This window comes from Pristiophorus japonicus, chromosome 24 (genome assembly GCF_044704955.1).
Source record: "Pristiophorus japonicus isolate sPriJap1 chromosome 24, sPriJap1.hap1, whole genome shotgun sequence".
NCBI classification, from domain to species: domain Eukaryota; kingdom Metazoa; phylum Chordata; class Chondrichthyes; family Pristiophoridae; genus Pristiophorus; species Pristiophorus japonicus.
Genome location: NC_092000.1, coordinates 11356787 through 11371951, shown reverse-complemented (window position 1 = coordinate 11371951; position 15165 = coordinate 11356787). Strand labels below are relative to the sequence as shown.

Sequence of the window (15165 nt, the reverse complement as noted above, 5' to 3'; positions counted from 1 at the left end):
TTCTTGTTATTCAGGGAATGCAGCGAAGGTTCACCAGACTGATTCCCGGGATGGCAGGACTGACATAAGAAAGACTGGATCAACTAGGCTTATATTCACTGGAGTTTAGAAGGATGAGAGGGGATCTCATAGAAACATAAAATTCTGACGGGACTGGACAGGTTAGATGCAGGAAGAATGTTCCCGATTTTGGGGAAGTCTAGAACCAGGGGTCACAGTCTAAGGATAAGGGGTAAGCCATTTAGGACCGAGATGAGAAAAAACTTCTTCACTCAGAGAATTGTGAACCTGTGGAATTCTCTACCACAGAAAGTTGTTGAGGCCAGTTCATTAGATATATTCAAAAGGGAGTTAGATGTGGCCCTCATGGCTAAAGGGATCAAGGGGTATGGAGAGAAAGCAGGAATGGGGTACTGAAGTTGCATGATCAGCCATGATCATATTGAATGGTGGTGCAGGCTCAAAGGCCAAATGGCCTACTCCGGCACCTATTTTCCATGTTTCTAAAACCTCGCTGTGTCAAGCCCGTGGTGGCTGGTGTGCAACGGCCACCTCACGTTAAAAAAATCCACACACAGGCATCTTCCACCCTTCAGGATGCAAGTTTGTGACCTTCATTGAAACACCTGTGAACTCGTCCTTTTTTGGCATGGATGCAAGTCATCCTCGTTTCAAGGGACCTCCCATGATGCTCTCCCAAGGGAGCGCTGCGGAGTCTAGAGCAAGGCTTAAACCCAACCTGCCCCCCCCCCCACCCCCGACTCAGACAAGAACGTTTACCACTGAGCCAAGGTCAAGTGTCATGTCAATATTTCCCATTCAATTTTGACACGTCAGCCGTCAGTGTAGTTACATGCTGCTAGGTAGCGCTAGCGAGCAAGTGTCTGAAGTCTCGCAATTCCGTCGCCATAACAACCATCACTTGTATTGATCAATGGATTACGGCCAACAGGAAAACTACTAGTTTTTAAAAAAATATTAGTTCACGAGATGTGGGCATCGCTGGCAAGGCCAGAATTTATTGCCCATTCCTAATTGCATGGCTTGCTAGGCCATTGAAGAGGGGAGTGAAGAGTCCTAAGAACATAAGAAATAGGAGCAGGAGTAGGCCATACGGCCCCTCGAGCCTGCTCCACCATTTAATACGATCACGGACAATCCGATCATGGACTCAGGTCAGTCAACCACCTTGCTGTGGGTCTGGAGTCACGTATAGGCCCAGACCGGGTAAGGGCAGCAGATTTCCCTGAAAAGGACATTAGTGAACCAGATGGGTTTTAACGTCAAAGTCCACGGTCACCATTACTGCTACTAGCTTTTTATTCCAGATTTACTTAACTGAATTTAAGTTCCCCAGCTGCCATGGTGGGATTTGAACTCTGGTCTCTGGATCATTAGTCCAGGCCATTAGTTATTCGTTACTTACTTACAGATCATTAGTTGCCTACCTGTTGGAGTCCCAAGGGATCCCAGCATCCCTTTGGAGCACGGTATATAAGCAGGCCACCCACAAGGTACCTGCACTCTGGAATCTTATTAAAGGAGCTAAGATCACACTTGTTCATTACACACAGTACTCAGTCTCACCATTTATGCCGAGTATAACAATTACCATGATGCTGCCATTCCCTTAAGTATAATCATCATCACCGCAACGCAATTTTTCAAATTGAGAAGACAGCAATCAGCAGGCTTTCCAACACAAGCAACATTTTCCGTCATTCGGAGACAAGAACTCAAAGGAAACGCGGCAGCCAATTTGCGCACAGCAAGCTCCCACAAACAGCCGTGTGATAATGACCAGATAATCTGCTTTTTATAGTGATGTTGATGGAGGAATAAATATTGGCCCCAGGACGCCGGGGATAACTCCCTTGCTCTTCTTTCGAAATAGTGCCATGGGATCTTTTACGTCCACCTGAGAGGGCAGACGGGGCCTCGGTTTAACGCCCCATCTGATGGCAGTGCAGCTCTCCCTCAGCACTGGGAGGGTCAGCCTAGATTTGTGCGCTCGAGTCGCTGGAGTGGGGGCTTGAACCCATAAACCTTCTGACTCCGAGGCGAGGGTGTCGCCCACTGAGCCACTGGCTGCTCACAGCGACGTCCGGGAGATTCATTTCCAATTCCTGGAGACCCCTAGGGCAAAATCCTGGAGGGGTGGAGGCGTCCCCTAATCTCGGAGCATTGTTTCCGGCAAAGCCCTGGGCCAAGGACATCCCATTACCTGAGCTTCTTCTTCCAGGGGACGTCTGCTGAATCACAGGCAGGAAAGGCTGCTTCAGCAGGAAGGCCGGCAGTCGACTGAAACAAGCAGAGAGAGTTGAAAAATCAATGAACACAATTAACCTCTGCCACAATAAAAGGGATCACGTGGTACGAGCAGACCCAACACCGGCAGCTTTGTGGCTGGGCCATTCAATGTATTCTAATAAGCCATGTCGGCACTGATGCAGCACAGGAGGCGTGGGTCAGCTGGCCCAGTGTCCATTTATATTTCTAGCTGTGTCTCGACACGCAAGTTCCTTTGAACTGGGACACAAGAATAACAACTTGCATTTATATAGCTGCCTTAACACAGTAAAACGCCCCGCGGCACTTCACAGGAGCGTTACCACACCAGATTTTGACACCGAGTCATATAAGGCGAAGCTTGGGTCGAAGAGGTAGGTTTTAAGTAGTGCCGTAGAGGAGGAAAGAGAGGCGGAGGGGTTTAGGGAGGGAATTCCAGAGTTTGGGGCCCAAGCAACTGAAGGCACGGCCACCAATGGTGGAGCGATTACAATCAGGGATGCTCAAGAGGGCAGAATTAGAGAGCAGAGCAGATTATAAGAACATAATTAGGAGCAGGAGGCGGCCATTCGGCCCCTCTAACCTGCTCCACCATTCAATAAGATCATGGCTGATCTTCTACCTCAACTCTACTTTCATGCACTATCCCCATCACGAGATCTCGGAGAGTTTTAGGGCTGGAGGAAATTAGAGAAAGGAAAGGGGGCGAGGCCCTGGAGGGATTTGAACACAAGGATGATGATTTTTTTAAAAAAAATATTGAGGTGTTGCCGGACCGGGCTGAATTCAGCGAACACAGGGGTGATGGGTGAGTGGGACTTGGCATGAGTTAGGCCACGTGCAGCTGAGTTTTGGGATGGGCTCAGTTTTATGGAGGGCTCAAGGTGGGAGGCCAGCCAGGCGAGCACTGGAATAGCCAGGGGTCTGTCGTGAATACAGCACGGACAATCGACAGGGGACACTCCAGCAACTCACCAAGCTCAGCTCAGCTAGCAGCGCCTCCCGCCCTCGTGACCTTCGACACGGAGAAGGGACAAGAGCAGCGACGTCGTGTGAACACCATCGCCTCTTCAGCTCCCCTCCGGGTCACACAGCATCCCGACTCAAGCAGATATCGTCGCTCTTTCATCGGCACTGGGCCAGTGGCCTGGAGCTATCCACCTAAAACCATTGTGGGAGCACCACACCACTCACACAGCAGCAGTTCAAGAAGAATGCCCACCCCAAAACTTCCCTCTTACCTCACAGGACCTTGGTGAGGCCTCACCTGGAATATTGTGTTCAGTTTTGGTCTCCTAATCTGAGGAAGGACGTTCTTGCTATTGAGGGAGTGCAGCGAAGGCTCACCAGACTGATTCCCGGGATGGCAGGACTGACATATGAGGAGAGACTGGATCGACTGGGCCTGTATTCACTGGAGTTTAGAAGAATGAGAGGGGATCTCATAGAAACATAAAATTCTGACGGGACTGGACAGGTTAGATGCAGGAAGAATGTTCCCGATGTTGGGGAAGTCCAGAACCGGGGACATAGTCGAAGGATAAGGGGTAAGCCATTTAGGACCGAGATGAGGAGAAACTTCTTCACTCAGAGTGGTGAACCAGTGGAATTCTCTACCGCAGAAAGTTATTGATGCCAGTTCATTGGATATATTCGAGAGAGAGTTAGATATGGCCCTTTCGGCTAAAGGGATCAAGGGGTATGGAGAGAAAGCAGGAAAGGGGTACTGAGGTGAATGATCAGCAATGATATTGAATGGTGATGCAGGCTCGAAGGGCTGAATGGCCTACTCCTGGCACCTATTTTCTATGTTTCTATGTTTTTGTGTTTCTTTATGCTGTCAGCAAGCCACGAGCTCACTTTGAGCGCAATCATTTTGCCCGTGGGCAAATTTTACAACAACCACCACTTAAAAGCATATATTCAGAAATACTACACAAGCAGAAAGTAGCGCAGGTGACCACAAGCTTGGTAAAAGAGGTAGGTTTTAAGGAGCGTCTTAAAAGGAGGAGAGAGGGGTAGAGAGACGGAGAGGTTTAGGCAGGGAGTTCCAGAGCTTGGGGCCCAGGCAGCTGAAGGCACGGCCACCGATTGCTCAAGGGGGCAGAATTAGAGGAGCGCAGGCATGTTGGGAGGGTTGTGGGGCTGGAGGAGATTACAGAGATAGGGAGGGGCGAGGTCATGGAGGGATTTGAAAATAAGGGAGAATTTTGAAATCGAGGCGTTGCTTAACCGGGGACCCAATGTAAGTCAGCGAGCACAGCGGGTGATAGGTGAGCGGGACTTGGTGCCAGTTAGGACACGGGGCAGCCGAGTTTTGGATGACCTCAAGTTCACGCAGGGTAGAATGTGGGAGGCCAGCCAGCAGCCATCAAAGAACTCACTTTGGGAGCGGAAGCAAGTCTTCCTCGATTCCGAGGGACTGCCTATGATGATGATGATGATGGAGTAGCCAAGTCTAGGAGGTAACAGAGGCACAGATGAGCCGAGGAGGGAAATGAATTGACCTACGCCGTAGACAACTCCAGCACAACATGAACGGTGTGTTACGGTCGGGACCGAACTTGACATACTACAGGCCTCAGACACTGAGAAACAGGCTGAGAAGAGGCCAAGTCAGGACTCGGGGGAGGGGGGCTTTTTATGGTTTGCATCTGCTTAAATTAAGAAATCAAACTTCACATTTTCACTAAGTTCACTGCTAAAGTGCAACCTGACAGCCATCTGTTTTTACAATAACATTTACATTTTTTGAAAAAAGGTACTATTCAAGTGCAGGTCACAGTGAGGAGCCATTTTCAAAAGCTAATATAAGCCTGTAGGATTGATAGAAAGCAACCGACCCTCACACGGAACCCCCCTCACACGCATACCACCCCCTCCCAATTAATGAGGAGGCTGCGTTGCTGGGCCTTTGATAATTTGTTCAAGAGCAGCCCCTTGGGTAAAAGACTCCATGTTTGGGGCCTCTCCTCCCCCACCCACTCTCTGTTTACATCCAATACACTAAACACTGGTGCCAAACATCATCACTCCAACCAGAACTGCAGGCCTCTGGAGAACAGCAAAGCAAACCTGATGTTAATTTTGAAGAAAAAGTGGTTTCTGAAACATCACCACCATCAATTTGATTTATTTTAGTTTCCATCTCCGCCCAGCTGGATTTGACTAGAACTTGGATTTGCAGCATGATTGATGTGCCAGGCTTAAAGATTGTCTCCGTCCTCGCCAGAGTTGGTCCGACTCCACTTCTCATTTACTTTAATAGAGACCAGAACAAGCTTGTAACATGGCCCCTCCCCCATTTCTTTTGTACACATGGAACATTTACTACACAAAATTCAAAATGGCCAAGCCCAGAACGGTTACAGGAAGTGACAATAAACACTTGGAGCCAACAGCAAAATACAAAACATCTGTGTGTCTTAAACAGTTACAAGCCTTTATAAGAAATAAGATCAGGAGTCGGCCATACGGCCCCTCGAGTCGGCTCCGCCATTCAAGAAGATCATGGCGGATCTGAATTGGCCGAAACTCCACTTTCCTGCCTGTTCCCCATAACTCTTCATTCCCGTATCTGTCTATCTCGACTTTGAATATATTCAATGGCCCAGCCTCCACAGCTCTCGGAGGTAGAAAATTCCACAGATTCACGACCCTCGAAGAAATTTCTCCTCATCTCCGTCTTAAATGGACAACCCCTTATTCTGAAACTATGTCCCCGAGTTCCAGATTCCCCCATGGGGGGGAAACATCCTCTCAACATCTACCCTGTCAAGCCCCCTCAGAAACATATATGTTTCAATAAGATCACCTCTCATTCTTCTCAACGCTAATGAGTATAGACCCAATCTACTCAACCTTTCTTCATAAGACAACCCCTACAACTCAGGAATTAACCTCGTGAATCTTCTCTGAACTGCCTCCAATGCAAGTATATCCCTGCTTAAATAAAGAGACCAAAACTGCACGCAGTACTCCAGGTGTGGTTTATAACAGCAAATTGTAAATTATATAGTGCATTTAATGTAGTAAAGAATCCCAAGGCATTTCATAGGAGTGGTAAACAAAATTTGTCATCGAGCCACATAAGAAATTGGGGCAGGTGACCAAAAGCTTGACCAAAGAGGTAGGTTTTAAGGAGCGTCTTAAAAGGAGAGAGGGGTGGAGAGGTTTAGGGAGGAAGTTCCAGAGCTTGGGGCCTTGGCCGCTGGAGGCATGGCCACCAATGGTGGAGCGATGGAAATCGGGGATGCTCAGGAGGCCAGAATTGGAGGAGCACATAGATCTCGGAGGCCTGTACTTAACATTTTTCATTTTTTAATTCCATGCTAGGCTAGCCTAATCATTCTCTAAATTTCCCCCCCCCCCAAAAAAAAAACATGGAACAAAATACTATAGATTATGGAAAGCTGAAGCAACAGCTGAATCGCTGGAAAAATTTGCTGGCCAATGATGAAATGACAGGGCGGTGTGACTAATTGGATGGTTTTTGCACAGTCACGGTGGGCCGAATGGCCTCCTACTGCGCTGTGCATGGTTCTATGATGGATTATTACAGATTGCCAGTTGTCGAATGCGGGGGTTCACAGGCATGACTCCCTTCCCCCCATCATCCCGCCCTGTGCTATCACAGCAACGCACAGGGATTGAGCAATGCTGCAAAATGACATTTGACCGCGCAGGATGGACCTCCTGAACTGAAGGCCTACCTGATGCTCTCGGCCCCTGTGGGTGTGTTGGGTTCACTTCCAGAAGCATCTGTAACAGAAACAAGTCGGTTGGTCCTTGCGATGGTGCATTACAAAAATCACACACACTGAAAGGGTCACGGTAGGATGCTGACGGCCAACTATTTATCTAGACTTTGAGAGGATAGGAACAGAAGAACGAGAAATAGGGCCATTCGGCCCCTCGAACCCCATTCAGTAAGATCATGGCTGATCATAGACCTCAACTCCAGTTTCCCGCCCGATCCCCATATCCCTCAATGCCAATAAAAGAGCATAAGAAATAGGAGTAGGAGTCGGCCATTCGGCCCCTCGAACCTGCTCCACCATTCGATATCATGGTTGATCCGATCATGGACTCAGCTCCACTTCCCTGCCCGCTCATCATAACCCCCCCACTCCCTTATTGCTCAAAAATCTGTCTATCTCCACCTTAAATATATTCAATGACCCAGCCTCCACAGCTCTCTGGGGCAGAGAATTCCACAGATTCACGACCCTCAGAGAAGAAATTCCTCCTCATCTCAGTTTTAAATGGGCGACCCCTTATTTTGATACTATGTCCCCTAGTTTCAGTTTCCCCTGTGAGTGGAAATAGCCTCTCTGCATCCACCTTGTCAAGCCCCCTCTATCTTATAAGTTTCAATAAGATCACCTCTCATTCTTCTGAACTCCAATGTGTATAGGCTCAACCTATCCTCATAAGTCAACCCCCTCATCACTGGAATCAACCCAGCGAACCTTCGCTCCTCTTAATATTCAAGATAGTTTTCCCACTGCATCAATCCCATTATCTGGACCACAGCAACATCATCAATACATCTCAGAATGCACCAGGTCCAGTTTCCAATTAATTTCACTTTGTGGTTGGTTTTCTCTCACTCCCTCCTTCCCCATCCCTTACAACTCAGGCTTATTCCCCCCACTTTCAAGGCAGTCAAATGGTTGTTGCTCCACCATATTGATTTCCAAAGCAATAATACTTCATCGAACATGGGTGTTCGGAATTAAGAACATAAGAAATAGGAGCAGGAGTAGGCCATGTGGACCCTCGAGCCTGCTCCGCCATTCAATATCATGGCTGATCGATCTCCTCCACCTCCCCGCCCTGCTCCAGATTATACCCTAGACATTAGACATTGGTTCAACAATGGCTTTAAACAAAAAAAGTCGTGGTGGTTCATTTTCTCAATGCAAGGGAAATTAGTGCAGGGCAAATAGAAAATGTTTGAGCTATTTGGCTCCATTTGTATCCAGCACCATCAGATCAGCTTGAGTGTGGGTTAAATGCAGATAAAGCTCCCTCTACTCTGGGTGGCTAGAGAAACAAAAGGATGACGGGGTTATCTAACCCCAAGGCACCGGGCTTCCCAAACCTTTCGGCTGATCACCGATGCAGGGGCAGCAAACCCAAGGCAGATGGTTAGTCACCTTGGGTAGAGTAGCCAAGATGGACTGAAGTGGGACAATATTTATTAACGAAGGTTTAACAATCACAGATGCATACATTACAGACATGAACTGTGTACCACATATCAATTTCCTATACACCCTGCCATTTTTCCTCTTAACCATTCTAATTAGTTACCATGGCAATAGCTGGCTACGAACCGATGGGCAACCTTAATGCTAATTCCTTACCTTCCAGATCTGGAACCTCCCTTGGGCGGACAAATTCTGGCTTCAGTACTTCAAACCACCAGAAGAGTTCAGCTACAAAGGTCAAGATGTTAATCTGCCAAGAAGAGAGAGACACATTGGCACGCAAATCTAAATCTCAACCAATAAAAACCACCCTTCCAATCACTTTGATCAGTTTAAGACAAAATGGTCGCTTGGCCCATCAGGTCTGCTCCTTCTTTAGACCATGTACAATCTATCCAGTTAATCTCGAGGGAAAGTTATGCACAGATACTGGACCCTTCTAAGGGGTCATTGAGAAAAACTCCACAATATTTATTAATCCCGACAGCTCTATTAATTAACAACAAATTGCATTTATATAGCACCTTTAACATAGTAAAACGTCCCAAGGTGCTTCACAGGAGCGATTATCAAACAAAATTTGAAACTGAGCCACACAAAGTGAAATTAGGGCAGGTGTTGGTCAAGAAAGTAGATTTTAAAAGAGAAAAAAAGGAGGCGGAGCGATTTAAGGAGAGAATTCCAGAGCTTGGGGCCTCGACAGCTGAAGGAATGGCCACTGATGGTGAAGCGATTAACACCAGGGATGCTCAAGAGGCCATAAGTGGAGGAGTGTCGATATCTCAGCGGATTGTGGGGCTGGAGGAAGTTATGGAGATAGGGAGGGGGCGAGGTCACGAAGGGAGTTGAAAACAAGAATGAGAATTTGAGTCCTGGCCTCGGTTTAACATCTCATCCAAAAGACTGCACCTCCAGCAGTGCAGTGCTCCCTCAGTACTGCACTGGAAGTGTCAGCCTAGATTTTGTTTTAATAAAAGGTGCTCAAGTTCCTGGAGCGGGACTTGAACCCACAACCTTCTGACTCAGAGGCGAATGTGCTGGCCACCTGAGCCACGGCTGACACTCAACCAATGAAGTACTCTGAAGTGTAGACATTGTTGTAACGTAGAAATTGCAGCAGACAAATTGCGCACAGCAAGCTCCCACAAACGACACTGAGACAATGATCAGATAATCTCCTGTAGTGATGTTGGTCGAGGGACAAATAAAGATAAACATGCCTAAGGGAAGCCAAACCCATTTCCGAAACACATTTCTCCAATCCTGGTGCATTTTGGTCTTTTGGATTGGCCCAACTTCCTGTTGACCACATTCGAGTTAAACCTACAGAACAAATTCTCTTGAATATTAAAATGTGGTTAACACACAGAAACACCATCTGCTGTAACATCTGGCTCAGCATTTGGCAATTCAAAGTCTACTGGCACGTAACAACAATCAGCTATCGCCTGAAGAACGGAATATTTACAGCACTGGATCAATAATCATGAATGCTGGACAGGATTTGGTGGTGCAATTGGTTGCGCCATTGACTAGCCCCGTGCTGGATTTCGATGTCTCAGTTGGTCAAGGTGGGGAGCGGTACATCACAGGCTTGATCCTCAGTCTGGGCAGAGTTATCCCCTTTCGGACAGAATGATATTACGATTGGCCTCAACGTTCTAGCATCTGCCAGGGTTCCTGCTCTGGATCAACGATCCAGCAATCCCCTCACGTGAATGTTTAATCAGGACAGGATTGGACTTAGCTGGGGTTCACCCCCTCCTACCCCACCGGTCGTCTAGCCTGCAGACACTGTAGTATCTAGCCTCGTGCTTGAAGAATTGCCACTTTGGCATGGTGTCAGAGAGCATTCCTGAAACCACATCCCAGCAAGGAATCAACACCGTTGGGAAGGGACAGTTCCTTTTCCCCCCTGGGGGGGCGAGAGGGAGGGCGAGAGAGGGAGAAAATGAGAGGGAGAGTGGGGGGGAGAAAATGAGAGCGAGAGAGAGGGGGAGAGATAGGAGGGGGGGGGCGAGAGAGAGAGAGAGAGAGAGAGAGAGAGAGAGAGAGAGAGAGAGAGAGAGAGAGAGGGATCAAACCCCAGTTGTACAGCTCACCTGTGGCAGATCCTGGCACTGAGGCTAATTACCATCACTGAGGGCTGTGTATTTAGCCAACACATTCTACGAGTACCATGCAAAATAATTGACACTTGGGGCCTTACAATGAGTATCCAAGTAGCTGCCTGAATTATGTAGTCGCTGACATAAAAAATTACATTTCTCAAGCAGACACAAGGGCCCCATGAAAACCCCAACGATACATTTTAGGCTATAATCTGTCTGTGGCTTCCTGTACAAACCTATCATTTTAATAATAATAATAATAATAATAATAATAATAATAATAATAATAATAATAGAGGCCCAGCCCCAGAGATCAAAAGCCCGCACCACAGCCTGTTTCACATTGCAGCAGTTACTCTGCTTCTGACAGCTGCTTAATAAAAGGCTATTTTATATTGGTGTTGAAGGGCTGTTTGCACCACTGGATCCTTCACCATCACTGAAACATGGGAACATGACTTGAGGCCATTCAGCCCCTCCGTCCTGCTCTGCCATGCAACAAGACCACGACTAATCTGTATCTTAACTCCATCTCCCTACCTTGGTTCCGTAACCCTCAATACACTCGCCTACCAAAAACCTCTTAATCTTGACCCCCAATGTAATGTATTTGCTTCATGGGTTTTTTTGCTTAAGAATTCACAGCAACACATTGCTATTAAGAACTAGTTGGTTTATTAACAAAGGTTTAACAATCGCACGACACATTACCAGTTCATCCACCAGGCTCACAACTGCGTGCCTCATCGTGGATGACCTAGACCCAACTGGCTGGGGTTTTATTGAGTCTTGTGAACATCACGTGACTGGCTAAGCCACTCACAAAGCAACAGCTCTACAACTATTCAACCTTGTGAGCATACTCACCAGTGAATACATTAACCCCAGCCTCAACAGCTTTTTGGGGGGGGGGGGGGGGGGGGGGGGGAGAAGAGTTTTCCAGATTCCCACCACCCTTTGTGTGAAGTCGTCATCCCTGAATGGCCTGGATCTAATTTTAAGGTAGTGCCACCTTTGTTCTGGACTCCCCCCACCAGAGAAAAATCATCATCATCATCATCATCATAGGCGGTCCCTCAAAACGGGGATGACTTGCTTCCACGCTGAAAAGGGATGAGTTCACAGGTGTTTCAATGAAGGACCTAATATTCCAGGTCCCGAACTACATATTGAAGGGTGGAAGATGCCTGTGGGTGGATTTTTTTTAACGTGGGGTGGCCGTTGCACACCAGCCACCACACGGGCTTGACAGAGCTAGGTCTTGGTCCAGTGGCAAGGGTTAACCAGGACGACTGGAGACCAGCTCTACTGCACGGGCCTAGTGCGCGCACATATCGCACAGTGTGGGCTGGGCCCGTGCTGCCCCTGGGCCCTCGCCTCTTCTGTCCCCGATCACGTCCCTCTACGAACTCTCGCCGCTTCTTCGCCCCGACCTCGCCGCTCCTGCTGTACCTGCCCGCACTGCAGTCAGCCGTCGCCCTCCTGCAGCAGCACGCTGCTCCCTGCAGTGGCATGCTGTTGCACGCTGCTCCCTCCGATGGCCCCGGCCTGCTAATGGTCGTGCAGGCCGGGAATGTACCGATTTTGTCTCTCTCTCTACCCTATTGAATCCTTCAATCATCTTGAACACCTCAACTAGATCACCCCTCAATCTTCTGTGCTCAAGGGAACACAAGCAGAGTCTATGCAACCAGTCCTCCATAATTTAACCCTTTTAGCCCCGGTATCATTCTGGCAAATCACCCCAGCTGCCTGCAATAACCCTCGAGTAGATCTGGCAGCGTTGCCAAGAAAAGGCCTGATTTTTAAACTGGGTCTTGTTGCCCAAGACGCATGGTTTGGGAACTAAGCAGACAAACCCTGAACCAACGCCATGTAAAAGGAGCTGCAATCTGCCGTCGCCCTCCCAGAAAACAACTTGCATTCATACCGTGCCTTCAACATAGCCCCAAGCTACTCCACAGGAGCGTAAATCAGTGAAAATACAACCCCGAGCCAAAGGAAGATACATTAGGGCAGGTGACCGAACGCTTGGTCAAAGAGGTAGGTTTTAATCGGAGTCTTAAAGGATGAGAGAGAGAGAGAGGGGGGGGGGGGGGGAAGAGAGGCGAAGAGGTTCGGGAATTCCAGCGCTTAGGGACAAACCGAGGCATAGAATACAAGAGCAGGGAGGTTATGCTTGAACTGTACAAAACACTGGTTAGGCCACAGCTAGAGTACTGCGTGCAGGTCTGGTCACCGCAATACAGGAAGGATGTGATTACACTAGAGGAGGGTGCAGAGGAGATTTACGAGGATGTTGCCGGGGACTGCAAAATTTTAGCGATGAGGACAGATTGGATAAGCTGGGTTTGTTTTCCTTGGAACAGAGGAGGCTGAGGGGAGACCTCATGGAGGTGTATAAAGTTATGGGGCCTAGATATATAGTGGATAGAAAGGGCCTATTTCCCTTGGAAGAGGGGTCAGCAACCAGGGGGCATAAATCTAAAGTAATTGGTAGAAGGTTCAGAGGGGATTTGAGGTGAAATCTCCTCACCCAGAGGGTGGTGGGGGTCTGGAACTCACTGCCTGAAAGGGTGGTAGAGGCAGAAACCCTCACCACGTTTAAAAATTACTTGGATGTGCACTTCCAAGTGCCGTAACCCACAGGGCTACGGACCGAGAGCTGGAAAGTGGGATTAGGCTGGATAGCCTCTTGTTGGCCAACGCAGACACGATAGACTGAAATGGCCTCCTCCCGTGCAGTAAACTTCAAGAACATCAGCAGGCCGGGGCCATTGGAAGGAGCAGCGTGCAGGGGCAAACTATTGTGTTCCTAACACAGATGAGGCTGCATACAGGAGGTTAAAGTAACAGTGACCTCAGTCTTTATTAAAACACTCCAGAGTGAGGAACAGGCCTTCGGGGCCGGCTTATATACAGTGTTCCCAAGGGATGCTGGGATCCCTTGGGACTTCAGGGGGATGTGCTCCTTGGTGGGGGCAACATGTATCTGTAAAGCACGCACTCCCATCACTCTCCCGCAAAGTCAAAGTGAAAACTATTTACAAGGCGAGGCGGTCGGGAGCCTTTCTTTCCCTGGTGGACCGCCTCGGTACAAATGTCTGTTCTGGTGTGTTGGCTGTGCCCTCGCTGGGCTGGCGTGTTGTTGGCCCTGCAGGGCTGCTGGGTGAGCCTGGCCTTGCTGGGCTGTTGGGTTCGATTTCCTGGTCCGGCGTGGTGTCGTTGATCCTTTGGGTGTGTGTTGTGGGCTCGGAAAAGGTGGTGTCTGCTGTGGGTTGTTCAGGGCAGTCTGTGAACCGCAGCCTCGTTTGGTCCAGGTGCTTTCTGCAAATTTGACCATTGCCTAGTTTGACTACAAACACCCTATTCCCTCCTTTAACCATCACCGTGCCCGCGATCCACTTGGGACCATGTCCATAGTTTAGCACATACACATGGTCATTCAGATCAATTTCCCGTGACACAGTGGCGCGACCATCGTTTACATTTTGTTGCTGCCGCCTGCTCTCTACCTGATCATGCAGGTTGGGGTGAGCCAGCGAGAGTCTGGTTTTAAGTGTCCTTTTCATGAGTAGCTCAGCCGGGGGCACCCCTGTGAGCAAGTGGGGTCTCGTGCGGTAGCTGAGCAGTACTTGGGACAGGCGGGTTTGGAGTGAGCCTTCTGTGACTCGTTTAAGGCTCTGTTTGATTGTGTGTACTGCCGCTCTGCCTGCCCATTGGAGGCTGGTTTAAACGGGGCCGAGGTGACATGTTTGATCCCATTGCGGGTTATGAATTCTTTAAATTCGGCACTGGTGAAACATGGCCCGTTGTCACTGACCAGTATGTCAGGCAGGCCGTGGGTGGCAAACATGGCCCTCAGGCTTCCCGACATTATTTCACATTCAATCCATTTTGAAAAAGCATCCACCACCACCAGGAACATTTTACCGAGAAACGGGCCCGCATAGTCGACATGGATCCTCGACCATGGTCAGGAGGGCCAGGACCACAAATTAGTGGTGCCTCTCTGGGCGCGTTGCTCAACTGAGCACACACACTGCATTGCCGTACACAGGACTCTAAGTCAGAGTCGATACCGGGCCACCACGCGTGAGATCTGGCTATCGCTTTCATCATTACTATACCCGGGTGTGTGCTTTGGAAATCCGAGATGAACGTCTCCCTGCCCTTTTTTTGGTAGCACTACGCGGTTACCCCACAACAGGCAGTCTGCCTGAATGGACAGCTCGTCCTCTCGCTGCTGGAACGGCTTGATTAGCTCTTGCATTTCAACGGGGATGCTGGCCCAGCTCCCATGCAGAACACAGTTTTTTACTAGGGACAGCAGAGGATCTTGGCTGGTCCAAGTCCTAATCCGGCGGGCCGTGACAGGTGATTTATCATTTTCAAACGCTTCCATGACCATCAACAAGTCTGTGGGCTACGCCACCATCAACAAGTTTGCGAGCAGCGGCATTTCCAACCCCGTGGTGGGCAATGGTAGCCGACAGAGCATCTGCACAGTTCTCGGTGCCTGGCCGGTGGCGGATGGTAGAGTTATACAC

At 48.9% G+C, this 15165-nt stretch overlaps 1 protein-coding gene across 2 annotated transcripts in view; it reads right to left on the bottom strand.

The window, feature by feature from the left end:
• camsap3 (calmodulin regulated spectrin-associated protein family, member 3) overlaps positions 1-15165 on the bottom strand; it is a 224681-nt gene that overhangs the window by 35241 nt on the left and 174275 nt on the right. For both annotated transcript variants that reach the window (XM_070867249.1, XM_070867250.1), the window contains 3 exons: positions 8661-8754; positions 7002-7050; positions 2225-2301 (listed from right to left, as the gene is read on the bottom strand). In XM_070867249.1, the coding sequence (XP_070723350.1) occupies positions 2225-2301; positions 7002-7050; positions 8661-8754 (220 nt within the window). The remainder of the gene's footprint in view (positions 1-2224; positions 2302-7001; positions 7051-8660; positions 8755-15165) is intronic.